Source organism: Dermacentor albipictus, chromosome 8, assembly GCF_038994185.2.
Source record: "Dermacentor albipictus isolate Rhodes 1998 colony chromosome 8, USDA_Dalb.pri_finalv2, whole genome shotgun sequence".
Classification (NCBI taxonomy): domain Eukaryota; kingdom Metazoa; phylum Arthropoda; class Arachnida; order Ixodida; family Ixodidae; genus Dermacentor; species Dermacentor albipictus.
Genome location: NC_091828.1, coordinates 125,818,010 through 125,844,132, shown reverse-complemented (window position 1 = coordinate 125,844,132; position 26,123 = coordinate 125,818,010). Strand labels below are relative to the sequence as shown.

General features: G+C 48.0%; 1 protein-coding gene and 1 long non-coding RNA gene across 3 annotated transcripts; one reads left to right on the top strand and one right to left on the bottom strand.

Annotated features, from left to right (window-relative positions):
- Positions 1-918: 918 nt before the first annotated feature.
- LOC135900746 (uncharacterized) lies at positions 919-19,260 on the bottom strand. 2 transcript variants are annotated; one of them, XR_010563932.2, is made up of 5 exons: positions 18,678-19,260; positions 14,634-14,822; positions 12,155-12,239; positions 3,208-3,402; positions 919-1,222 (listed from the first exon to the last, which is right to left on the bottom strand). It is a non-coding gene; the product is annotated as an uncharacterized lncRNA (long non-coding RNA). The 2 variants fall into 2 exon arrangements; XR_010563931.2 differs by lacking the exon at positions 12,155-12,239 and having other exon boundaries at positions 18,678-19,249.
- On the top strand, positions 14,665-25,385 carry LOC135900744 (DNA topoisomerase 1-like). Its single transcript, XM_065430289.2, has 6 exons — positions 14,665-14,808; positions 15,559-15,642; positions 16,750-16,869; positions 19,275-19,408; positions 21,830-23,325; positions 24,295-25,385. Exons 1-6 carry the CDS (start codon positions 14,665-14,667, stop codon positions 24,615-24,617), a joined length of 2,301 nt encoding a protein of 766 aa, XP_065286361.2. The 3' UTR covers positions 24,618-25,385.
- The last annotated feature ends 738 nt before the right edge of the window (positions 25,386-26,123 follow it).

Below are 26,123 nucleotides of genomic sequence, written 5' to 3'. Positions count from 1 at the left end.
TGTCGCAGAAATTTCACGCTTGCTCGGCTATGGCACCCCCACGTCCGACACGTAGGACCCACAAATAGCGTAGACAAACTCGGGCATCGAAACAGAGGGATGTCAGTTTGCGGCCTTCACCTTTGAGTGCACGACGGACTAACAAAGCATAGAGAGCGATAAAGATTGCAAGATTAGACGCACCACGCACCCCAACTATAGCTGTTATCACAAGTTAAGGATGTAAGCCTTGCAATAAGCGAACAAATGCCACTTGCGTATTTCGTTGCGTGACTTCAGTACCCATAGTGCCCATACATTCTCACCAGCAAGCACGAGATGCTTCCCGCATACCCAACTGCGGCTGCGTCCCCAATACAACCTACCCAAAATTTATTTTTTAATAAAGAGATTTAGTTTAGGGGGCGCAAGCGGCTTGCGTACACAAGGCGCTTGAGTGCCCTAAACTAAATCTCTCCAATGAGGCCAGAAGTGAGGCGAGAAAGGAACAGAGAGTGCATGGCATATTGCAAAGAATGATTTGCATTAATAACACAGGTAGCGCTGTCATACAGTTCCGAAAACTCATCGCGGTTGCTTTAGTGGCTATGGCGGTGCGCAGCTGAGTTCGCGGTCAAGCGTTCGATGTCCAGCCTCGGCGGTCGTGCTTAGATGGGAGCGAAATGCAAAAAAAAAAAAGCGTTAAAGAACCCCGAGTGCTCAAAATTCATCCGGAGTCCGGCCGCTACGGCGTGCCTCATGATCACACCGCGGTTCCGACACGTAAAACCCCAGAATTTAATTACCAGTTGCGGGACCTAGCTCGCCCATCTACACCAATTCTCATTCCAAGCACACGGCAAGAGCGTGTGGTTCAAAACGGTAAAATACCACGAATTCGCACGAGCGCTGCTCGTGGCGGTAAATAAACATTGGGCATCACGAATTCAATGCATTTATTACTGTACCGGTAGTAAGTTCATTTAGAAGTGCCAATAAAAATACGTCCGCGATAATGGCACACTCGTACGAAAGCGTTTTCGGCCGAATGCGACTCGTCTCCCAGCCGACACTCCACCGCGGCAGTCGGCTTTGCCTCGGCGTTCGGTCGAAGCCGGTCGAACGCCTTGAAAGGCGCCCCCTCATCCAGGCTTCCACGGCGGCGTCTGGTTTTTAACACTGGTGAAGCCCCACGACGTGGTTGCGCCGAGACTGCGCCCGCGTCATTTCCTCCATACCGCATCTGCAATAAAGGACAGGCTTCATTGAGTGTAGAGGACAGCGAGTGATACTGGTCAAATCAAGAACACGAGCACCTACAGGGTGTTTATTTCTGTGCGGAACAATTAAAAAGCGCTTTTATTAGGCCCTAGCCGTTCGTGCTCGAATGCTACGTGGCTGGGCAAACATCAGAAGCAAGAAAATGTTAAAAAATAATTTCTCTAACTTCTTTAATTACTAACTCTAAGACGCATATTGTCGGCGAGTATAGTGAACGCATGTCTTGCTAGAAGAAATCCTAATGCTTGCAAAACTTTTCCGAGTATTCCGTCCCTAAAATCTGCCAAAAGGATGCCTCGGCGTTCCAGTTAAGACTGTCCCAAAGTGTCAGGTACACGCCCTCGAGAAACTGTTAAGTGTTGATTGATTGATTGATTGATTGATTGATTGATTGATTGATTGATTGATTGATTGATTGATTGATTGATTGATTGATTGATTTTAATGACGCAAGGGCCAGTTTTCGCCAAAGAGCGCCAAATTGTTGATTCTGAGCTGGGAAGCCATGTGTATGCATTTTAAGTAGCCCATTTTAAGGTTGCATATCCGGAAGGTTGTGCCTTAGAATTCGTGCTAAGCAAACACGACTTCACTACACCTCAGCTTCAATTTCGGAATTACATGCGCCCTAACGTTAAGCAATCAAAATTAGTTTGCATATTTTAGTTAATTCGTGAAATTACAGTTGCAATCCTTTTTTGGCTGCTAATGTTCATCTGTCCACGTAGATAATTAGCAAGAACGGCGGTGGCCTAGATATATTTTTTAAATGTCCCGCATAAAAAACATACACTTCGCATATTAGCACTCCACTGAAATTAAAGCGAGTGCGCTACACACCAATACTGCGAGGGGTGCAGATTGTTGGTGACCTCGCTTACAAGTATGTGCAAAAGATGAACGAGAAACGCAGCATATGTGGCTTACATTCTTGTAGTTGTAGAATTGCGCTATACGTTTTGTCATTTGCGCCGGTCAGAGGGTGCATCATCCTCAGTGTTTCTAGAAAAATTCCTAGAGGTAACTCTGGCGCTAGTGGGCGTGTTCAATTTGCCCTCCCGCACTGCCCCGGACTGCCCCGGACTGTCCGAGTAGATGCATTCGCCAACCCTCATTGGCTCAAGGTGGCACGCCTCAGGCAGTCCTGGACAGTCCGGGACGACAAATCGAAACGGCGGGGCAGTCAGCGTGTAAATGACGAGCTGTGATGCTGTGATGCATGGACTTGCCTAAACTTCGTCCTTCTGGCTTCAAACGATTTTGCGACACTGCAAAGTGATCAGTTTCAGCGACATATTGAGTTAAAAATGTGAACATTCGCAGCGATTACATGTGCGCGCAAAGTATAATTCCTTTGCAACGTCTAAAAAACTCTGTGCTTAGAATTTTTTCAAACATAAGGCGTAATTAACAAGACTATCCGAAGTCACAGGCACGACGATTAGGCAAATCCATGCAACCGTCAGTCATGTGGTAGCTGAATGATTTATCATGCGCCAGATCTAATTCCCTCCAGTGATTTTTCGTAGGAAACGCTACGAGGTAACCCACCTCTCCAGAGGAAATCGGAGAAGGCACAGTTCGAGAGGAGCTAGATATTTAGGATAACACCCTGGACTGGCAGACGATCACACTAAACGATAACGAATCATCCAACAGAGAACGGTTGAGATTAGTGCAGGACACGTGTATAACAGGAGGTCTTTCACAAGACTGCCACTATGATCAGTGATCACTATCTTCCTCGCTCGTATACTGCCACTATAAGTGGTATCCCCAGCTATGGCAAACATGATTCCGATGAGACTGCATTGCAAAATCCGACCCCGCACTCGACGCATGCCCCTGGCGCACATTAAAACTCTACGTGACGGTCCAAATTCGAAGCCTCGCTACGCCTCATGCCTCATAGCCCAGGTGTCGCTGCAACAATTAAGTTTATCGTACCTGCCGGACATGCTCGACCTTGGGAGTCGTGCCACTTCCGGAGCTGCGGCGTCGTCTTGCGTTGTATCCAGGCGCCGCCGACACCTAATTTGCAGCGTGCCCGTCAACGTCGTCGCCTTCGATCCCGACATCGGTCTCCCAGGGGCACCAGAGAGCCCGAGTCGAGGCTCGGTTTCCGCGACCGAAACTTGCAGCCTGACGGGAGTGAAGGTGCACCTGGTTAGGCTTGCCGCCCCGCCGGAACGCAGCTGCCGAAGAAGAGCTTTCGGCGCCGACCTCCTCGCGATTTTGCCCTGTAGGTGGTGGGTCCTGCTGCTCGGGACGTCGCCAGAGCCGTCCGTGGACATGGCGGGTCCTCCAAACTCTGTCGCAGCAATTGAAGTCGGAGCGCAGCATGCGAAGAACGTGACGCGTCAGCACGGCCGCTCTCCAGCTGGTTCGAACGTTTGATGCCGATGCTGATGCGGCCGCTGCGTCTCATGAGGAGAGCACGTGCTGCAACGTCTCTTTTTCTTCTTCGCACTGGTGGAACGCCTGGTTCGCTACTTCTACGCGCTCTTACCCGTAATATCAAATGAGTTACCCACCAGGAAAACGAACGTCTTTCCAGCACACACAGCGTGCTTAAAACCAAAATGCACATTTGCATATTGTTACAGCGACTTAGCTGCATTCGTATAACGTGTTTATTTATTTATTTTTATTTATTTTTTCACACCGCAAGAGTATCCCTGCGACACCGCTAAGCACCAGCTGACACCGGCACCACTCGTCGTGACACACGGTGCCTGAGGACGCCTGTTAGGATGTCCCGAGCAGGACTCACCACGCGAGGATTTCACCCAATCAGAGAACTCCATGCGCGCGGCCCGTCCGAAGGCGACAGCAATCAACGCGGTTCGAAGATGCGCAGGACACAACTTGAGTCCGCTGACAAGGCCCTCATTTCCCGCCGCCCGAAGAATGCCTCGGGTTACGATGTCCTTAAAACATCAAAGTATGCGCTGGGACACGCCTTAAGTAAGGTTCGCGAAACTGCCATAACAGTCAATCCCTTTAATAACATCTTGGTGAGTACTAGTTGCTTATCTTCAGAACTATACTCAAATAGCGCGGCTGATACAAGGACACACCGAAACATAAATACTTGTTATATGGTATTTATGTCCCTGTGTGTCCTTGTATCAGTCGCGCTGTTTGCGTAAATCTGGAGTCAACTCCCACTAATTCGACCTCGGTTAATTCGACTTTTCGCTTAAAACGAACGTCGTGATGACACACGTACTGCGCCGCTAAGCAATACTTTCGACACCGACGTAAAGAACCGAGACTTTAGACGTACACAAAGCGCACTGGAAGGTGACGGCGAGAATCTGTACATTGCTACGGAAGGAAATCATGATTAGCTCGAACACAAAGGCACGCCACTTCGGTTAATTCGAACCCCACCGGCGCTCTCTCGTGCACACAGGGGTTACTAAACGCTAGAAAACACAATTAATTCAGCAGACGGCGCTACTGCTTCCCAAGCCGACTGCAACTTGTAGTGTAGTGATGATGATGACGACTTGCACTGTGCCCTAGGCGATGTGTTTTGAGGATTTTGTCAGCGCCCATAACATGGTTGAGGTATGTGAGTCACTGATCGACGGTGACATATAGTCATTGTAATACCGCATTGAAGCAGTCCGTCGAAGATGAAATACTACTTTCCGACCGCTGTTGGTTAATTCGACTTTTGGATAACTCTACAAAATCTAGCGGTTCCACAAGGGTCGAATTAATGGGAGTCAACTGTATATGGTTATAACACGTGCTTTTCAAGCATCGATCGACAGAGGTACGTACTAAAGGACATCCTAAATACACCTATGTTGAGCCTGCTCGACGATGCCTATAATTATTTCTTGCTAAAAGAAAACATAGCTGAGAAGTGTTGGCAATTTAGCGAGAAAATAACCAAATTTAAATATTTTAGTCACCTTATCGACAACTTTGCGCTTTGGAGTCTTAGCAAATTTTTAGTGACATAACCAGTAAATGCGGTAACAGCGCGTGAGACAGGACGAAATATATAGAAGCAGGACAAACGAAACGTTCTTCTTTTCTTTCGTCTTGTATTGCTGCTCTATTTAGCTTCAACATGCACCAACCGGCCTCAGTAAGCATCATTTTCTAGTAAATTGTTATCATCGTAACATTGCTCAAGTGAGTTTGGCAAGTTCAATTCCTTTTATTCCAAGGGGTGTTTACATGCCCCACCACTAGTCACTAGATTTAGAGGCATGTCGAAGAGCTTATTAAAACCCCGATATCTGCAATCAATACTTCAGTCTTCCCTGAAGCAATAACCCATTGGAACAGCTTCTCAGAAAACATAGTTTCGTGCAGTGGCCGTGAATCATTCCGGTAAATGTTAAATAACCACCTTGCACAATCTCCACATCACACTCCTCCCCTACTCCAACCTTACCCTGTATACCTACACAATGCAGCTCTTGTTGCAATTGTATTTTTTCTCTCTCTCTCTCTCTTTCAATTTTTGATGTTCATTTGTTCTGGCATTATCATATGAAGTGAAGCCCCTGTTTCCCTCTTATATAATGCCTCCAGCCCTCTAAAACAAAAATAAATGAAATGAAATGAGCCATGTAGGTGCATCGAAGCTACTTTCCTATGAAAATCAAAATCTGCAGCAGAGTGCTAAAATGGACTGGTTGGTACACCTTTAAGTTAAAGATGTGACCATATGTTAAAGTGACTATCAATAGTCGGCGTTGATAGTCAATATTTGATAGTAAGCGCTTCGTCCGTTTCCTTCTGTTTGGATCCTGTCCCCCACGTTCTTTGCACTTTTAACCTGAAATCTGGCACCATTTTGGGTAATCGGGGGTTGTCATGCCTTTTCGCATTCTGACCGCCAAGCCACCTTGCGCAGACGGTAATAAAAGGTGCAGTTTAAAAAAAATATTGCGACGTCTACGAACAATTAAAACAAAAGCACGCACGGCGGTAGCTCAGTGCTTATGGCACTGCGTTGCCAAGCACTAGGTCGAGGGCTCGATAACCTACCGCGGCGGCCGCATTCCGATATAGGGGCGGTACAGAAAAAAAAAACGCTCGTGTACCGTGCATTGAGTCTACGTTAAAGAACCTTATATGGTCAAAATTAATCTGTAGTATTTCAATGTGGCGTCTCCCGTAACCCAGTGTACAGTTTCGGGACGTTAAACTACACAGTTTTAAAACATGCAATAAAAAAAGCTTTACGAAAAAGTCATCATCATCAACTAGCGACATTTTGGAAGTAAATGTAGTGTTATGTGCCGTGACCTGGCTGCCGACATTGTGCCTACCTCGAAAAAAATAAAAGGTAACGACAGAAAATGACCGTGCAGTTCTTTTCGGTCTGTACTGGATTCAATCTGTATTGTATCATGGACAATCAAAAGTACCAGGGTGACAGCGATATTACCTGCAACCCAAGTACGCCTACAAGCCTGAGAAAAGGTCGAAAGCACGCAGTGTTACGTAGCTGGTCAGCGCGTATACCATATTTGGCTCGGCTGCTTTGCATACGATGCAGTGCGAATCCCCACGTCGTTTCGCGGCCAAACGGGCCTAACTGCGCACCACCGATGACGCATCGAGAGCGCCGTCTGTTCTTCGCACGTCGTCTGCTTCATTCAAAATATCTCTCGGTCGTGAGTCTAGCGAAAGAGACAAATAATGATGAAAACAAGACAGGAGAACAAACAGAGGTCGCTGCTTTCAAAGAGCATATAGGCGCAACATCGTTAAGCGAAAGGCGATAGAACGGTCGTGCCCAGTTCACCATCCTTTTCCAAGCGCTCAGTAGAACCGAGGATGGATTTTTCAGAGAGAGAAACCCTGTGTATGCTGAGCGTGGAGCGCTGTGCCTTTTTGATGTCGACAAAGGACGTTGCTTTCGGTCGACCAAGCGTGTTGGAGGTCGAGAGCGGAAGTTGAGGAGAGGACTGCGCGGATGCTACTGCGATCGCGACTTCCGGTTTCTCTTCCTGCGGGCCGCGGAAACTGGAGAGGAAAGGAGAACAAAGGGGGAAACGAAAAGCTAAACGACCAAAAGGAAAACGCGCTCCCAAGAGCGCGTCCGCTCGAATACTTTTTGTTCCGTCTAGCGACTGCGTACGGCGTCACCGCGCCGCGACAGACATATGGCGGTGGCACGCGAGCGGGACACCGAAATGACAGTGCTCCACACGCGGCGCCTTCACACAACCCGCTAGTGCGATTTCACTTCGAGTTCGATTGAGCCAACGGTTTCGATTCCGTGGCTGGTGACCAACGGATAGGAGTGTGAACAAGGCGTCACGGCTGGATACAGGATGCATTAGACCGAACAGAAATGTGAGTACGATGACGTATGCATACGTTGCACCTCCACCAAATGTCTATGTATGTCTGTGAAACTGCATATGAAGGGCGCTGTCCGACCACATACGACCATAAAAACATGCCATCATCCACAAAGCTAATTGCATCCTGGTGCATCCGAAGTATATAGCACTCCCCATCCCCAACGCTGGCGAGTTCAAGTCTGGCTGTCAAAAAAAAAAAGAAAGTGAAAACGAGGTTCTTTTTTCTACTCCTTCAATCATGTCACGTCACTGCGAGGATTTTTAAAAATTGGCAACTCCATCTGTTGACTAGAACTCCCACCTCCCCGTGTTTCGGGCTTCTCGTGCTTTTTTATCCCCCTTCCGCCCCTAATGCAAAGTGCGCAGAAAAGCACACTCCATGGAAGCACCGCGTATTGCACCCCTTGCTGTTCTTTGAATGACATTGGATACCGATCGCGCCATGGCTTTCACCGCCGCTGGCCTTCATCGATGCCGCACGAATACCGTTGAGAAACTGAACTTCGCTTTAAACAAAATGCACATTCCAGCACAGGCAGCTCTTCACAAGACGTTGGCCACGGCATAGCTGTACACAGGGTATAAACCTATGTACAGGCAAAGTAAATACATCAGCGCGTCGCTCCTCACGTCACGTAGTGAGACTGAAGACCACCTGCCGAGTGGTGGACCAGTGCATTCCCACATGTCCGTATGTCACAGCACCTACACGTCTGACAGTATTAACCACAGCGTATCTCGGCATATCTAGCGGGAAGCTATCGCTTGACGTTGGACAATCCCCCCCCCCCCCCACGATTTCTCCTCTCTCGATCTCTCTCTGTTTGTCGGCGTCGCAATATTGGAAACCCTTATCTGCACCGGAAGACATGACACATAACGTGATAACTCCAAATAAAACAATGAACGGGGCTAGTTGCTGTACTTTCATGATTACTCAGCGCAGCGAAATCACGAATGTCATAACTTCTGATTGACTCACCGACGATAAACAATTAACACATCATTTTATCGTTATTTTCATGAAACCACGTGTTAAAATTCTGGAATCGATGCCGGTCAGTGCTCGAGGCACGCTCATTTAGTGGGAATGCAGAGAATAGCACAGCCTTAGCGATAAGTGGGCTCGGTATCTGCTCTCGAAATACAATAGTGTTCTGCGTAGCTCTGTCCCATAGTGAGCAAAGAAGGCTTTGCCATGAAATAATACGTGGAACGCCAATACACTTCCTTTAAAATTTTCGGGTGGGTATATCTCGGAACTGTAGTGCTAGTCCCAGGATTCCAACTAAGTCGGCAGGCATTGACCACTCACATGCTTCACATCCGCAGTTGCAACTCATGACTTCTACGCTTTAACTTTATAAATTTATAATTAGTTAATTACTGTTCATGACTGGTTGTGTAAGTAAAACTGGGTCTTCAAGTTAACCCTAATTCGACTGAAGAACTCGAATCTTCCTACCTACCACTGGCAATATCCTAAATTAGAGTTACAATTAGAAAATAACGATGTTCTTGTTCCCAAAGAAAAAAAATGGTCTACAACAGAATTCCAATCAAAGCCGATTTGCCTTCGTTTCAAACCGCACAATGACAAACTCTGTGCACTGTAGAATACACGGCGCTATGGTTGTGCCGTAATCGATCAAAATTATCGTACAGGACACACCATCAATAGTGGGCAATCAGTTTCTGCGGAACCAGCGCGGGTTTCATTTGTAGCTTCGTTCTGCACTCGAGTGGATGACAGTTTCTCCCCTCTCACAAACTTTCCTGCACCTGGCGATCTACCAGCCTCCTGGTTACTGCTCAGATAGTACAGCGACGGTCCCGGAAAGGCATTGGTCCGGGGTTCGATCCCCGGATAGGACGAGTTTTTCTACAACCACGAAGCTTTCTTTCTGAGAAACCCGTGCGAGCTTGTTTGATAGTTTCGATAGTTCTGCACTAGGGTGGATGACAATTCTCCAGCATCTGTTTCGCGACTGCCTTCTTTAAGCGTCGCAGCGGAAGACGCTGGCTTCTGCGTGAGCCGGCATTGGCAGGCAAACATTGTCTGAAAGTACGATTTTGTCGGCAATGTGTGCCCGCACAGCAGCAATAACAGCTACGAGGACTGCTCTGGACTATCTGGAGATCACCTGACTAGACTCAAGGCTTTAAGGAAGCGACCATGTTTATTGTATTATACGCATCTCCTCTTCCTGTCCTCATCATCATCTTTCGTCACTCCTTTTTGTCTCCTTTCCTTTTTTCCCCTGTGTAGAGTACCAGGCCAGAACATACTAGCTCAGGCTAACAACTCTACCTTTGTAATAAATTATTTCTCTCCTTTTCCTGTTGATTTCACCATCAACTGTTGCATGTTGCAATTCTTCCCGTAGGCGCCTGTTATGATACCATGGTCTCAGGAAGCACTGCAGTAGCCATTTAGGTGCGGTGTGAAAAATTGCTGATGCGTCTTGGTTTTAGTTCAGTCCAGTAGTAAGAAAATCGAAAGCCACGGACATTAAACGTCGGGTGAATTGAACGACTAGCATACTCAATGAGTCTCCCAGCACCTTCAATGTGCTGCGTATCGCTACAGATGACAGCTTCGCTGTCATCTTTGCTGTCATCTGTCATGTTCGACGAGACGTTCGACTTACCGCGTTCCAACAGCAATGGCGAAATAATGATTATTTCCTTTCTCGTAATACTTGCAGTCAGAAATTAACTTGTGCACGTACTTCGGGCTGATCCAATTCATTTTATGCACAAACGCAACATGACTGGCTGTCAACTAAATAGATATTAAATACTGTCTAATTATGATGACTCATTGGAAAATGTACAAAGCAAAATACCATCACCTTGTCTTACTTGCAATGGAGTGCCTAGCGCCACATCTGTCGTCGGTCCATCACATAATTCGCGCCTGAACAGGGTAGTGAGCCAGGTACTCGTACTGAGGAGCTCAATACCTTTCACTGCTGCATGCGCACAGAGTTCGTGTGTTTGACCAGTGCTCGCCTGTGCTCCTATCGTCACACTAATAATATTCCCTCCTTATACGGCAATTAAGTAATAGATGAATGTTAATGGAGAGTGCATTAGAAGTTCAATGGTTTCGATATTAGACCTAAGCATAGCATTACTACCCTAACATCACTGTACCGCTGAGCTACGTTCTCGGTGTAAGCGATGTCTTTAACTGGCGCCGCAGGCACAGTGTCTACCTTGAGAGGCGGTTCTCTACCCCTTTGCTATTCCTGTCGGGGTTCTTCCTGACACACACTCCGCCCACCCCTATAGCTTCATCTTACTTTCACTCATTATTCTTGTAATGATGAAGGTGCGTAATCGTAGCAGGGATCAGAGCAGTATTATTTACACCGCACTTGCGCTAGCGAAAAGAAACTGCCCCACATGATACCAAAGACGCATCGGCTAACCTGAAAGCACAATAATAAAGAAACAGAACACAAGTAATCACTGAGCGTCCCGCTCCCTCGTGCTTACGTTGAAAACATAATGATAAATATACTTTCGTGAGCAGTGCGTTTCATGAAAGGTTTGTCAGAGAGACTCTATAGAATCAAATGCCATTGCATGGCTCTTTAAGGTGCAATAAGCGACGATGTGTGCTTGGATAGGAAAGCATCCTGGTCGCCATCAATTTACAGAAACATTGGTGCCCCTTTCCGAGCTGCAACGGGAAGGCCGCGGTCACGCTCCTATACGTTGCGTCAAAACCACAACTAACTTCTGAAGCAATAGTGAAGCCCAATAGAAGCCTGCGGGGCACGTTCGCGGGAGTCGTATACGGCTTGGCCGTCTGCTGGCCGTCTGCTGGCCATCTGGTAGTCGTCTGGTTGTCGTCTGCTGGCCGGATACCTTCGCAATTTTCGTTTACTTTCGGCACACCGATCAAAGGCAGAAAGTCGGCATGCTGTCAGTGACGCTTTTCGCAAGAGCGAAACGAATGCGGCACTGTGCGGATCAGCAGCCGCTAAGTATGACCTGTCGAGTTCAAGGTTCTCGTGAGTCAACGCCACCCGTGGTTGCGATATGCCGCGGTTCTTCGACCTCTCAAAGCGCATCGTTTTGGGCCAGGCAACGTCGATTCGTTGATTTGCGTCACGAGCCGGTGAACAGAGCTTGTTCGTACGTGACCGGTTGGTGTAGTGAACGTGTACATGACTGCTGCCTTCCGCAGGACTGATCGTTCTTTATTTTCTTTCTATGGTTACAAGTTAAGCCTGAATAGACTGGGGCTCTTCATCCACGTGCAAGTGAGATGCAGGGGAGTTTTGTATATTTTATTCCGTGTGAACACTGAGGTGCAGACATGACTAGGGAGTTTTGTTTATTCTATTCCCCGAGAAGACTGAGGTGCAGACATCACTAGGGAGTTTGTCTTGCTTCTATGGATATCATGTCATTGTTGCTCCATCAACAGATGAATACTAGTGAGAAGCATTAAGCAGCATTTATTATTTAAACAATTTCAACTGCTCAATGAACAATGCCGTAATTTTTTTTCTATGGAAGTAAGGGCTTACCGGATGCTTCAAAATTTTGTGAGTTGGAAGCACGTCGTTAGTAGCAAGGCTGTCGTCCAAGACGGGAGGAGAATGCGGAAGGAGACTGGGCAGTGTTCGTGTCAAGCCGAAAAATTAGTAAAGGAAAATACAGCGGTCAAGAAAACAAAGAAGAGCGCAAGTCAGTGTCCACTTTCTTTCACCGCATTTCTATGCGCTAAGTGTATCAACGAGGCATTGTAGCACGTCCTAATTTCAATTAACGATGTGAATCTGAGGGCCCGCATAGTGCATTCTTCTTTATTATTATATATGTGTTTAGTAGAGATTGGCGTCATGGATGAAGTCAGCTACTCCTTCTTCCTTAGTCAAACAATACGTAAACAATGCTACCAGCTCAAATAAATAAGGCAGACGTATTAAAATAATATGTAAATAAAAGTCAGAAAGCGCTACAGGACAATTCACGTCGAGTTAAACATTAAGAAATTGTATGTCACAACTCACAACACATGGAATCAGCACAGCAGTAATAACAAGTCCTAAAAGCTGAAGTAAAAAAGTTGCAGCCCAGCAATACAATACGCACGAGGTTACATCACTTCATTATAAGCTGCAGAACAAGAACAAGATGAAGATCGTTTGAGGCACACTTCGCAGAAACCTTAAGAGGAAGCTTTAGCTTGGGGCCAACACCGAGACGGCCTATACAGATACATGTATAACACGAAAAGAATTTTTCTGAAATAACCCCTGGAACAATATTAATGAAATGTGTTGCATTTGAGAGAGAAAGTTCTAGTGACTGGTGGTAGCGGAATCTCGATTTAGGGCCTGAATTTTGTTTAAAAATTTTTCAAAAATTCGCAATTAAAAAAATAGGAGCACCAAGTTTACAACTTAATATTTCTGCATCAATATCGCAGTTCTGTAAACGGCACCCATTAAATCATTGAAAGCGGACAAATTCAATATGTGATTTTGTATCTTACGTGAATTTGTTAGTTGTGTACAAGGGTTCTGCAAAAGCTGAATTCCCATATTATTAAGTCCTTCTTTAGTATTTATGTGTAACATATCAATTTTGTCCGCCTTAAATGTACTATTAGATGCAATTCACAGAATTCTTATATCATTTTTCATTGCTGAGTGACAGAGTTGTAAACTTGATAGTTTCGTTTTCTGAAAATGAGCGATATTTGCCAATTTTTAATAAAGAAATTGGCAACCTAAATCAAAAATTCGAAACCAACAGTCACTAGATGTGAAGTTTTTTTTTTCTTTTAAATGCAACAAACCTCGCCAATGTTGCTACAGTGCTTGCGAGAAAAACGAATTCTCCTTTTACATGTACTTAGATAGGAGCACCCGAGCTAAAGCTTCCTCTTAACCTGCAACACAGGAATACCCCCGTAAACATAGTTCACGCAGAACGTATTACGTGGCTATAATGATTCTCCGCAATTCTGGACGCATCCAGTAATTCCTTTCAAGAGCCGGCCGATTTGCGTGTGCGTGTTTGCAACGAGGATATATATAAAAAATTAAATTAAATTATGGGGTTTTACGTGCCAAAACCACTTTCTGATTATGAGGCACGCCGTAGTGCGGGACTCCGGAAATTTCGACCACCTGAGGTTCTTTAACGTGCACCTAAATCTAAGTACACGGGTGTTTTCGCATTTCGCCCCCATCGAAATGCGGCCGCCGTGGCCGGGATTCGATCCCGCGACCTCGTGCTCAGCAGCCTAACACCATAGCCACTGAGCAACCACGGCGGGTAATATATATATATATATATATATATATATATATATATATATATATATATATATATATATATATATATATATATATATATACTTATGGAAGCAGTCACATGTCAAATAAACACTTCTGTGCCCGCCGCGGTAGCTTTGCGGCTATGGCATCACTCGAGGTCGCGGGTGTGATTCCGACCGCAGCAGCCGCATTTCGACGGGGGCGAAGTAAAAAACGCTCGTGCAATTAGATTTAGGGACACGTTAAAGAACACCACGGTGTCAAAATTAATCCGGAGTCCGCCACTACAGCGTGCCTCATCCGATTGTGGTTTTGGCACGTACAGCCCCGTAAGTCAAAGTTTAATACTTCTGCCACGATGCGATATGTCATTTGAGGCAATGAATATGCTCAACTCTCTCAGCGGTTATGAAATATGGCGCACAGCAACGCCTCAAGCAAACGCCTCTACCCGTGTGTTCTGTGTGCTACGCAGACAAACAGCGGTGGTGCGCGCAAGGTAACCTTCAACATCAACTCACCACTCCTAAACGTTGAAGAAATTAAACATTCGCCGTTAACATCACCGCTAATTATCGTCAACCAAAGCAAACGGCACAGAGGGCTTCGCTTACATCGATTTTTGTCCCCCTCTAGACAACCCGAGTTCGCAAAGCATTAGTTCAAGACCCACACCAATCCCTCAAATTTGCTTGGTCACGCAGCGAAGCGCACGTACGTGTGGCGCGTAGTCGCCACCGCCCACCAAGATGGCGGCGAGCGAGCCGGGCAGCGGAGTCCAGATGAGGAGCCGGGAAGAGTCTGAGAGCTTCCGCGCCCGGGTCCAGTTCCGCAAGTCCCATTCGGGGCCTCCCAAGATGGAGGGCTACCTCCGCAAGAGGACCGCGAAGCTGGTAAGAACTCCGGACTGTGAGACACGGTAAGACAAGCTACATGTGTCCCGGCCACGTTTGTTAGCAAATGTGGATGCGGCGTGTATTCCTTTATTTGCTTATAGACAATATCACGACCTTTCTGCAGGTCCAAGCAGGGTGGTTGCAAGAAGAAAAAAAATTCAGACAGGTATTAAATACAAACAACTGATAATCTCGTAAGATCATACGGTGCATGCGGCAAGGAATTTCATTCGTGCGTACATATACGTATATGCATGCATGAAAGTATTTGTGTAGGCTTCCCTGCTGCGTGCGACGGTTGACCATCACAGGTACCGGACCGTGCGCCCGGTTCTGGTTCTCGTAATGACAGCATTTGTGCGCTTGTGACAGGTGTTCGTGGGTGCAGTACGTATTTGTTAATACTTTCATCTCGGTTTCATTTCATTCCTTTTTTATTCTTGCCTTATTTATTCTTGTCTGTGCGTACATGTGTGTGTGCGTATTTGTGTCTATCTGACAGTGTTTGTAGTGAAGCTGTAGTTATTGGCAAAAATAGAGAATGTAAGCACTGAATCTCAATTTCTCAGCTTTTAAAAGGACGCCTTAGGCCCTTGTCGGCTTGGTTACGTGCGAAATACACACGTGATACGTGATTTCCTTATAGACAACTTCTGATCCGATTTCAACCAAATGCATCGCATTTGTTGCGTGACTTGTGTCACCGACGCAATGCGCGATGATTTATTGCAACTTAATATATTGCAGAACCTCAAGTGGTTCTGGCGCAAGTACTGGTTTGTGCTGGACGGCCGCTCTTTGCTCTACTTCAAGTCAGAGTCGAACTACAACGTGAGTATCAGTTTGTGCAACGAATTCACAGCTTTGCATGGTGCTTAAGCACTCACTGGAATCAGCGACAGTACTTAGCAGCAGACTTAACGTCAGAGGTGACTTCGATTTTCCGGTACGTGCTCAGGGGCCGCTTGCTGCAAGTATTTCGCCCCACTTACAAAACAATCCCCAAACACCAACATGCAGTTGCCCAAAGTAACGACAGGCTAGCTGTTACGCTTAATTTATTGTAGTTGCAATTAACACATCTATCTTGAGGCAAGTTGTATTGTCTTTACCTCTTCCAGCAAGAATCTCAAATGCACTTAAAGTTCGGGAGGCACTGCCTATTTACAATACATGGGAACGGAGAAATCGTCTTGCGACATCCACTGAACCGGTTTTCGTTAACCAAGATGGTTGGTATGCCTACCTTTGCTTCTATCTCCCTCTCTCGTTCTACTGACTGTTGTGAGATACTTATTTAGACCTTAAATTTTACGAGAAAATTCGAATTAACGAAGCAAGTTGTAACTGCGCTATTCCGGAACGGAAACAGCGTGTCACAGATTGCACCGCGAACTGCACCGATAAGGACGCCCGAAGCTTACAAAATTGATGCATTATCCGCCAAACTAAAATATACCACTGATAAGTCAATAAATGTTTTGCGAATTTCACGTAACCGCGGTGCAAAAATTTCATGTAAGCCATTTGTCCAGTTTACAGAATACAGAATACAGAATGGCGGTACTTTGTTCTGCGCGGAGCTACAAAAATTATGAAATGCACCAATTTGCGGCAATTCCGTTTGAGAAAATTTGACACCTTTAGTCAATATTTTGCTTCAAACAGAAGGTAGAATCTATATTAAATGCGACAGCTTTCAATCAGATCAGTTCGAGCATTACCAGAGAAGATCATGTCAGCGCTTCAGATGTATTTGAATCGGGAAGTTGGAGTTGTCCACGAGTTAAAGCTTCTTTTTTTTCTCACACGTTATCCATGCTAAGTGCCCGGATTTCACGCCGAGCTTGTATTTTGCAGACTACTTCGTTGACTAAAAGCATTTAGCATTGATATTTGCTTAATCACTGTGATAAAGAAGCCTCCAATCCCTTGCAGTCTCTCGGCACCTGCAAGGGTCTGGTGGACTTCGGCTTGGTACAGGCAGTCAGGCCGTCGCATGGTTCCAAGAATATCTACGCTATGGAAGTCATCACCCGGTCTGACGTCATACACCTCGTGAGTACCCGCTCGATCGCCTGCACTCCTTCAGTCGAGATGGCCAATTGGACACCCTTGCAGTGTGAATCAATACCTATAGGTTGCTTTAGGCACCACTACATTAAGCAAATATTTTCATTCTGTTTTACTGTTACACGTATGAAACGCGTATATATATTATATATATTGTGATTATTCTCAAAGTGATTTGTAATCGAGGAGCTCTTAAGAATACATTCTTTAGATCGACTTCGTTCCTTCTCTCGCTGTGTCGAAGATCTACACCACTCCGACGCAATGCACTGTCTCACTTGTGCAAATATAACGTTGTTTAATCCCCTTATTGTGACGCCTTTGGGCGAAACGTATTAAATGTAACTTTCCCCACACTAACATTTTATTTCTTAGAAGGTATTTATGTTCGTGGTTGATGTCGAGGTGCTGCAGACTCCTGAACGTAATCGGATTTTCTCCTCCCATATTGATAGTTCACAGACGTTACGAGTGGTCAATTACACATTGAAGTGGTGCGGGCTGGTTCAGCCGAGGTTCAGCGAGGTTGGACAGCAGTGAGCCGCGTCTCACAGCTGCCCAGCTTCCCTGAGCCGCGGATCTGCGTCGCTACGCAGGCGACCAGTTTGCAGTTGGTACCAGACACGCCATCTTTGCAAACAAGAATACGGAAACGCTGATATCTCCTTTCACCGGAACAAATGCAGAACAGATCACGCTGCCAGCTGTCTGAATCCGTCATGGCTAGTCATGTATGTTCGCAACTGTCACCCATGCACCATGCCAATGTCCAACACTTTCTTTTTTTGGCTCCAGCTAATCAACGCCCATTCGTGACACGTTAGAGACCGGACCGCACCGGTTACTTTTTTTGTACGGTGACCGCTTTCACTAAATTATCACTGACGTGTCAAGCCCTCGCTCGGCGAAAGGCGCGCTTTCTATTCCGGAAACTTCACGAACGTCGTCGTGACTTCCATATCACGACAAGCCGATCGTTATCAGATAGTGCACACATCGCGAACACTGCACCACACTCCTGGACCGACGCGAGCGCCACCGACTGCACTGGAATATACAGCGCGACACTGTTAAAGGAAGCACGTGACAGTAAACAAAGCGCGAGCTCTTTCCTCTGGCAAGTGTGGAATAGTTCGACTTCGCAGCAGATGAGTTGTGGTTGGTTGCGTTGACACCTTTGTACACACCTGTGCAGTGCATTGACCTATGGGCACCGGACGCACAAGCTTTCCGTGCTAACAGCAGTGCCGGATCACATAGCCTATAGCGATCGGAGAAATTATATCTTGGTGGAAACGTTACGCGTTCACGATACTTTCAAACTAACGTTGATATCGAAACAAGCCGTACATATATATCCAAGCTCGCTTATCAACTACAAGCACTTCATGAAACGGGCGTGCGTCTGTTGCTGTCTAGAATGGCGTTTCATTCCTGTTGTAAGCCAAGCGGCTGACATCAGATCTTTGAGAAAGCTGAAGTAGCCGGAGCGCCATCTGGCCAGTGTCCGGTGCATATGGCTTGAGCCGGTACTTGCAGCCGGAGTGTCATCAAAGTGAGAGCCGCGATTTGGTGCGTTTCCTTTCACAGTGGGCAACGCTGTACGATGACGGATGTACGGATAGCAGCGGCGCTTGAGCAATGTGATCCGATTCGCCGGCCGTACGTTCAGCCATCGTCCTCACTTGGGCTCATTTCTCTGCCTCAAGTTGACCCTGTAAAGCGTCACTACACCGTCACAATACTATAATCCTTCACACTGCCGCAAGTATTCGTCAGAGAGGTATACTCACACCTTGATGAACTCACCGCCGCGGTGGCTCACTCGGTGTCTGTGGCGTTCTGCTGAAGAGCACGAGGTCGCGGGTCCGATTCTCGACAACGACGGCCGCATTTCGAAGGAGGCGAGGTGCAAGAACGCTCACGCATACATCGACGAGTGTGCACGTCAAAGAACCTCGATGTAGTCAAACTAATGCGTAGCCCTCCACTAAACTCGGACGACAAGCCTAGAATTCCGCGCAAGCTCAACCAACAAAACCGCAGCGCACTTGTACTCCGCTACAAAACGTAGTTCCCGAGAGGCAACGTTCTTCTCATTCAATCAAGACGCATCATTTCCGTGACGTCACGGAAACGAGCGAACGTAATTCGATGGTCCATCTACACGATGCCCGTTGTCACCTGCTACACGACGTCGATCATAGCCCCTAGTGCCGTGTTGGATTGTTAAACACCACGAATTAATCAATCTCGATGACTTGACATTGCGCTAAGACGAACGTACCTACACTTCGATGTGTCGGGGTTGCTTACAACTGGGCGCACGCCCCCCCCCTTACTGCTGCCTTCTGCACTTCCTCACGCACCGGTTGCGCGCGTGAATGCAGGCGGCCGATGACTGGCAGACGCGGCAGGTGTGGGTGGCGGCGCTGCAGGCGGCCATCCAGATCAGCGAGGTCTCGTGGCCCTTCAAGGTGCAGCTGGACAACGCGCCCAAACTGGTGCAGATGCAGCGAGGAGAGTGAGTATACTAACCTCAACTCGCAGGGCGCGTGTCTTATCAGGCCGGAGGTTTCTTTGGCTCCCCGCTGCTAACCTTGAGTGGAAGGCCGTGTGGTCGAATATACGATGGGCCCACAAACAGTGCTTAATCAGAAGTTCGACTTGTAACGCGTCGAATACAACTGAGAAAACTAATAACCACGACAGGACACACCTGACAAGATGCGTTTGGTCCTTAGCTGGTGTCCTATCGGGACTACAGTACGTTTAATAAGTTGTACTCAACGCTCTGCAAGGTGAAGGAACATCACAGCTCTCCCAATTTCTCGCTTTAATCAAATGTAGGCTGATCCTGGTGCATGTTGCGTGTCCTCGCAGGGACTTTAATCTGGTTTGTAACGCGGATCGATCCTGCAGAGGCAGTGCAGCATGACATTATCTATGCGCTTCAGAACATTAACCAATAGGGCTACTTAATAGGTGACCACAGGGACAGACCTCAGCAGGCCATACTGGGAGGCTATCGCTAAGACTACGAGAATCGTACTCCGATGTTCTCTGTTAGTTTCGTTTCTGCTGAGGACAGATCAATTTGACGCTAAGGCTAAATATTGAACCACGCTGGACTTATATTATTCTCTCTAAAAAATCTATCCGCACTCTTCTGGGATAAATAAGCCTTATTAGCGACGAAAATGAACGAAAAATCCGTGTTAGAACCTCGCGTACAAAACATGGCGCCACTGACGTCGATGTTAAGTAAGATATTTCAAGGAATTATCGCGTGTAAGTCGCAGAACCCTGCATCCGCCAATTTCAAGTTGGAAAATTCGGCAGAGACACTCAAGACTGCTTGCGCGTGGGCGTGCGAAAGCATCACAGTCACGTTGGCGAAACGTTTTTTTTCTGCACGTTCCTTGTCGGCGCAAGCTCTCGCCTGCGTTTTAAATGCGCCTCGGCAAGGCCTATATTCTAGTTCACTATAGTAAGGCCACATTAAAAAGCGCCAAGCGTCTCAACGCGCTCGCTTGCCTGCGAGGAGTTCATAACTCGAAGGACCGCTCAGTGGCCTTCATTTGGCCATTAATGCGTTTTACTTTATAATCATTTTATACGCTTATGACGTGGCGCCACCTCCTACCCATTGGCTGCACCGTCACGTGCCCAACAACGCGCGCTCTAGGCGACACGTTTGGTTAGCTATAAAAAAAAAATTGGAGGGTTATCAAGGTTAAGCCCAGTGGATGCGAAGCATCCACTGGGCTTAACCTTAGTTTATCCTTAGCGTTTGGAGGCATCTTGACCGCATACACGCCCGGCGCAAGGACGCTGGCGCGGTTGCGGGCACAGAGACTGACGCGACGGCGGGCGCGCGCCGCTTCATCCCTGGCGTGACGTCACATAGCGTGGAGGCCTCCGCCGGGCGACGTCCGACGGCGCGATATGAGGCCCCATCTGCAGTCGGTGTGACGTCATCACGTGACGTCATGTCACGTGACCTACTTGAAGGTCACTTGAAGGTTAATAGTGGCCACCGCCGGGAGTCGACCGACGGCGCGATATGAGGCCCCATCTGCAGCCTGTGTGACGTCATGTCACGTGACCCCACTTCAGGGTCAATGGTGGCCACCGCCGGGCGTCGCGCGAAGGCCCGAAACCTACGTTAATATGCTTCGCGTAATAGATAAATAGATGGCTGCGATGTGACGTGCGCAATGACGCACGCGCTACATTTAGCCAACCGGAACCTGCAGCCGCCGTGGCGTCGGGGAAGCGTGCTCGATTCCCAGCCGGACCGAAATTTACCTAATATTCCTTTCAGAGGGGCATTAATTTACAGAAAACTCCTTGAGAAATATGACGTCAGTTCGAGTATTCTTTAATGTGATTTTACTCTTTGTTGTCGGCCATTTTAGGTATCATCACTCGCTCGCGCCACCGACTACAACACCGGATTTTCGCCTAATGCGGCATCTATAATGCTTTCGCATTAATATCAACCCAGCAAAGCTCTGCGGACTATTCCCAAGAGGGCCAAAGTACGCGGCGGTGCACCGTTAGGGCCTCGAGCTGCGGTTCCTTGCAGCCTATTTCACGTGCCGTTATATTCGCCAGCCTTCCGTAACACGGAATCTCACAGATCCTCTGTGGGTTCATAGACGCTCGGCTCAAATTACATCATTGTCCTGCGCTCCGTTGCCATTACTACTATTTTCCTTTCGCTCATCGAAGTAATCCTTCCCTTCCGCATGTGCATACATTCCAGATGACATTTAGAACGTCTTTAAATGCTCTTGAATCGAGCCTTATCCCAACTGGGGTGGGCAGCCACTTCTATGCTGCGGCACGTAGTTGAGGAATTAAAGAATGAACGCACAATCGCTGGCTACCCCTTATAATTCTATTCTAAACAATGGCATCTATTTTGCGCGCCTCGCAGAATTTGCAACTCTGCGCCAGCCTCCGACTGCGAGGGACGGCGTTCGAGGCACAACGATCGTGGCCAGAAGACGTCCAGCCTGATCATCTACGAGAACGTCAGCATCGAGACCACGACGCAAGACAACGAAGTCTCCTCCGATCGTCGGCCCTCCAGCGAAGGTGCCATCTACCAGCAGATATCGGAAGCAGAATCAAACGCACACGACTCGGAACAAAGAGCGTCGGACGGTAGCGGCAACGCTCTAGGCAAGGCCCGTCCTTGTTCGCACACGAAGAAGGACAAGGGATACGGCGGCATGCTAAGGAGGGCTCGGTCCTTCAGCTGCGGTCTGATGTCCGCAAAGGGCCGTCTGACAGGCTTCCACCGACACCGCGACAAGTCTGCGAAAACCGGAAACAAAGTTTCGCCCAGCCGGAAGCACGACTCTTCTTCCGCTAGCCTGGCTCAGACCCCGGACTCGAGCCGCGTGTCCAAGGATGCGGAAACAGCGTCGCACAAGAAGCAGGACTCGGTCGGTTCCGTCCGATCGGGAGAACTGCCTTCCGGACAGACTAGCAGCTGTTCGAACCGGGCCTCGCACCAGAAGCAGGGCTCCACGGGATCGGCGAACTTGAGACACGACCCGACGATGCCGGCGGCGCGAAATCAAATCGCCTCCTTCACCTCGTCCGGCCGCGACGACGAGCGTCGCATCACGGCGTGCCTGGACGTGAACCCGACTTACCAGACGGCCGGAGAGTCGAGGGGCGACGGCCTCGCGACCGAGCCCACCGCGCGGAAACGGTACAACTCTTCGTCGTGCCAGGACGAAGACTTTGTCCCGGAGTGTCCGTCCAGGCCGCATCCCCCGAGTCCGATGCCGCGGAGTGACGTGTGCGCTGCGATGCCCAGCCGCGACTACGGGGAAGTGTACGAAAACCACGTCCCGCCGCCTTTGGTCGACAAGGTTGGCGACGACGAAAGACAGCGAAAGAAGAGAAAGCCTCCGAATCTCAGACTGGATCAAATCGACGCGATGATTCCGAACTGCGACTACGCCGAAGTGCGCGACGAACACGTCCTTCCGTCTCCCCGGCGGCGGTCGGTGGACGACGCCAGCCAGGAACGAACGTGCGCTGCGGAACAGTCGATAATGAAGGCACCGAGCTGGGAATACGCCGAAATCGACGACGGTCCGTCGCTGTCCAGGACATTCTCGAGTCCTCCGTGCGTCGGCAGCGTCAAAATGCCCCTAGCGAGAAGGCCCTCGAACCCCGAGTCATCCGTATCGAGGAAAACGAGCAAGGACTCGGCGGACGACTCCTCCCTGCACATCTACCAGGAAGTTCGCGGCTCGTCTCGCAGTCCGTCGCCGCAGCCTTCGCCGCGCACCGTGTTCATGGCGTCGACAGCGTCGAGCACGAGGCCCGCAGACATGGAGGACGAGGAGGAGAGCTACTACTCCAGCATCTCGGAGGAAGATCTCAGGCGGTACCAGTGGTCCAGCGATCTCGGTAAGTGAGATATATGCCACAGAATGCCGCTTGACCTGCCTTCAGTAGACTCGGGCGACTAACGTAGATTTATACAGGACGACGCGCACTCCAACAGATGTTTACATCCTTTGGGACGTGTGCTGCCCCCCCCCTCCAACAATAATCTTCATCTGTCTTGCTTGTGTTAAATTTCCTTTCTTAAAAGCTCTGCGCATGCTACTTTCCAAGTCAAGAATGCGATGTCGCACTGATAGTGCACATATCATTCGTGACCTGGTAGTACCGGACGTGCAGCGTTATAGAAGGGAACGCACGCATGACAGATGAGGATTATTGTAGTTTGGTGCAAGCTTCTAAGGATGCGAACTCTTCTTGGAGTGCAAGGCTGAAGCAGCATTCATGGTGTTATCTTGCGTAATTGTGCTTAACAAAAACGCGCAGAACTTTCATTACCATGAAGCAGTAATGTAATGTTCGTTACAATGATGTATTGTTGCGGAAGTGCACGTGGTGAGGGACACACGTACAGGTGGGCAGGAAGGGAGGCGGGTATGGAGCTGCCTAGCCGAGTATCTGCAGCTTGAGTCTTTTGTTTTTTTTTAATCCTATGCATTCCGAAGCCTGTCTTCGGAGCGCTAACACAGGCCGGTTGGTCCGTACTATAAAGGTTAACGAACGCACACAGTACTTTTCGACAGGATACATCGAACGACAAGCACAAGCCCTGTGCGAGTCATCTGGCATAAAGCGCTATTTCCTCTCACGGTTATCTGTTTGTTTGTTTTTTCCTTTTTCTTCTTTTTTTTTCGGTGCAAGCCAACTTGCTCACGCATTTTATCATTCAGGGCTGCACGAGCGATGATAATTCTGCAGAGCTAAAGCTCCTCCACCCGCCGCCACTCGGTAGAGACGTCTAGTAGGAGCTTAATGCATAACTCTTCGAAGGCCAAATGCAGGCTACGTATTCATAAAACCCTCCTGCTGCAGCCCGTGTAGGCGAGACCTCCGAGACCGGCACCGAGTCGTCCACGTACAACACGGCCGACGCGAGCGGCAGCAGCGAGGCGCTGGCCGAGACCGGCTACATGGAGGACAACCCACACATCACCATCACGGCCACCGACAGCAGCCACAGCAGCAGCGGTAGCAGCCGCATCGGCACGGCCCCGTCGAGCGAGGCGATGCGCGAGCTTCGCGAGCTGCTCGACTGCCTGGGGACCGAGAACGACGGCAGCCTGCTCACGGGACAGAGGAGCATCGCCAGGGCCCGGCAGCTCCTGGTGCGGGAGATGGCCGCCAACGAGGCCTGACGGACGCACGAAAACGTTCGCAGTGCAAATAAAGACGAGGTCAAACATGCAGTCCGCGTGACAGGCGCTAAACTTCCAACTGAGGTTCGTTTAGAGAATGCCGCACACTAAAGGTGCTCCAAAGATGATGAGCTGCGTTAGTAAATTACGCTTCTGCAGCACCAAATAAGCCACACTCACCGTGAGAAGAGGCTTGGTAGGTCAGTAAGGGCGCAACAGCTTAAGACGGCTGGCGATACCGCCTTGAAATTCCTGCACCTGCCCGTGATAACATCCTCAGTTTTCACGGCGTCTGCTCGGGCCGGGTCAGTTTATATCAGTAAAGATGAACTACACTGCACTATAAAGAAGTCAGAGTGAATGTAGCACAGTTAAATAACTTCTACTGCTCCCCAACGGCTTAAACACAACGACATACTTTGAGATCCGTGACGTGACACATAGTGGAAAAAATTTAAAATTGAAAAAAAGTGCAACTTTGGCATTCCCTTTTCTTTCTAACAATCGCCCTTATTAATGCAAAATCGCCAAAAATTTTTAAAAATCTACTTTATCAGTCGACATTGATTTGGTGTTTCCCTTTAGTGTCTCTTTAAATACAAACACGTGACCACTATTGGGTAATCTTGCATTGACACTGTGATTCTCAATGCCAGTCACGTGCTTGGATTTACAATGAGGCATTACATTTCTTCAATAAACCTCAGTTGGGAGCTTAGCACCTGTCCAGTGGACTGCATCTGTGTACTGGTCTTTAGTGCACTATGATGTTTTGTTCTTTATTATGAATCAACTCGGCCAAGAAAACATATAGCTAAAAGAAAAATGTCCTCTTTCCATGGTGCCCCAATACACTTTGTTGTTCACTTCAGAAGCAAGCTAAACAAGACTCACTTCCTTTCAGGCGTGCAGCGCACGGAGACAACACTGGATCCCTACAGATTGCTAAACCACACTTCAGCCACTAATCCCCTAATTCTACACTCTAAAAAAATTTACACCATTTGGAGATGAACTTGTCCTCAAACGATTAACATCATCAACCTTGCATAAGCGTTCGTTTAATGCCCTGTGCTCGCTACTTTTCCACTGGGAATGCTGCATCACGCTGATAAGCATGTGCCATTCAGTACCTGACAGGACCGGGAGTACATCACTAAAGAAAAGAAATGCACGCAAGATAGATGACAATTAATGTACTGGGATGAGATATGCCTCCTTTTAGAGCATACAACATTCTTCAATACACCCAACACTCCAGATAAAATAAGTAGATGACAGAAAGGTCACAACAAGCGATCACTACAATTCAATGATTCTGAAAGGCAATTTCCAAGTAAAATTTTTCGTTACCAGGGCCAACGGGGTGCTCGATGTATGCTTGAATGTAGAGTCCTTGCAGATGTTGCAAATATAGAGACACTACTCAGTGTTGCTGAAAAGCAGTTAGTGTCTTTCTTCAGTCAAGCGGTCGAGCTGTGCTTCACTCAGTGGAGTTGGGGAGTT

Excerpts from the sequence above, each read along its gene's own strand:
- LOC135900744 (XM_065430289.2), top strand. The coding sequence starts at position 14,665 with ATGGCGGCGAGCGAGCCGGGCAGCGGAGTCCAGATGAGGAGCCGGGAA. Across the intron at positions 15,643-16,749 it reads AGTCAGAGTCGAACTACAAC|TCTCTCGGCACCTGCAAGGG; the intron begins GTGAGTATCAGT and ends AATCCCTTGCAG. Across the intron at positions 16,870-19,274 it reads GGTCTGACGTCATACACCTC|GCGGCCGATGACTGGCAGAC; the intron begins GTGAGTACCCGC and ends GCGTGAATGCAG.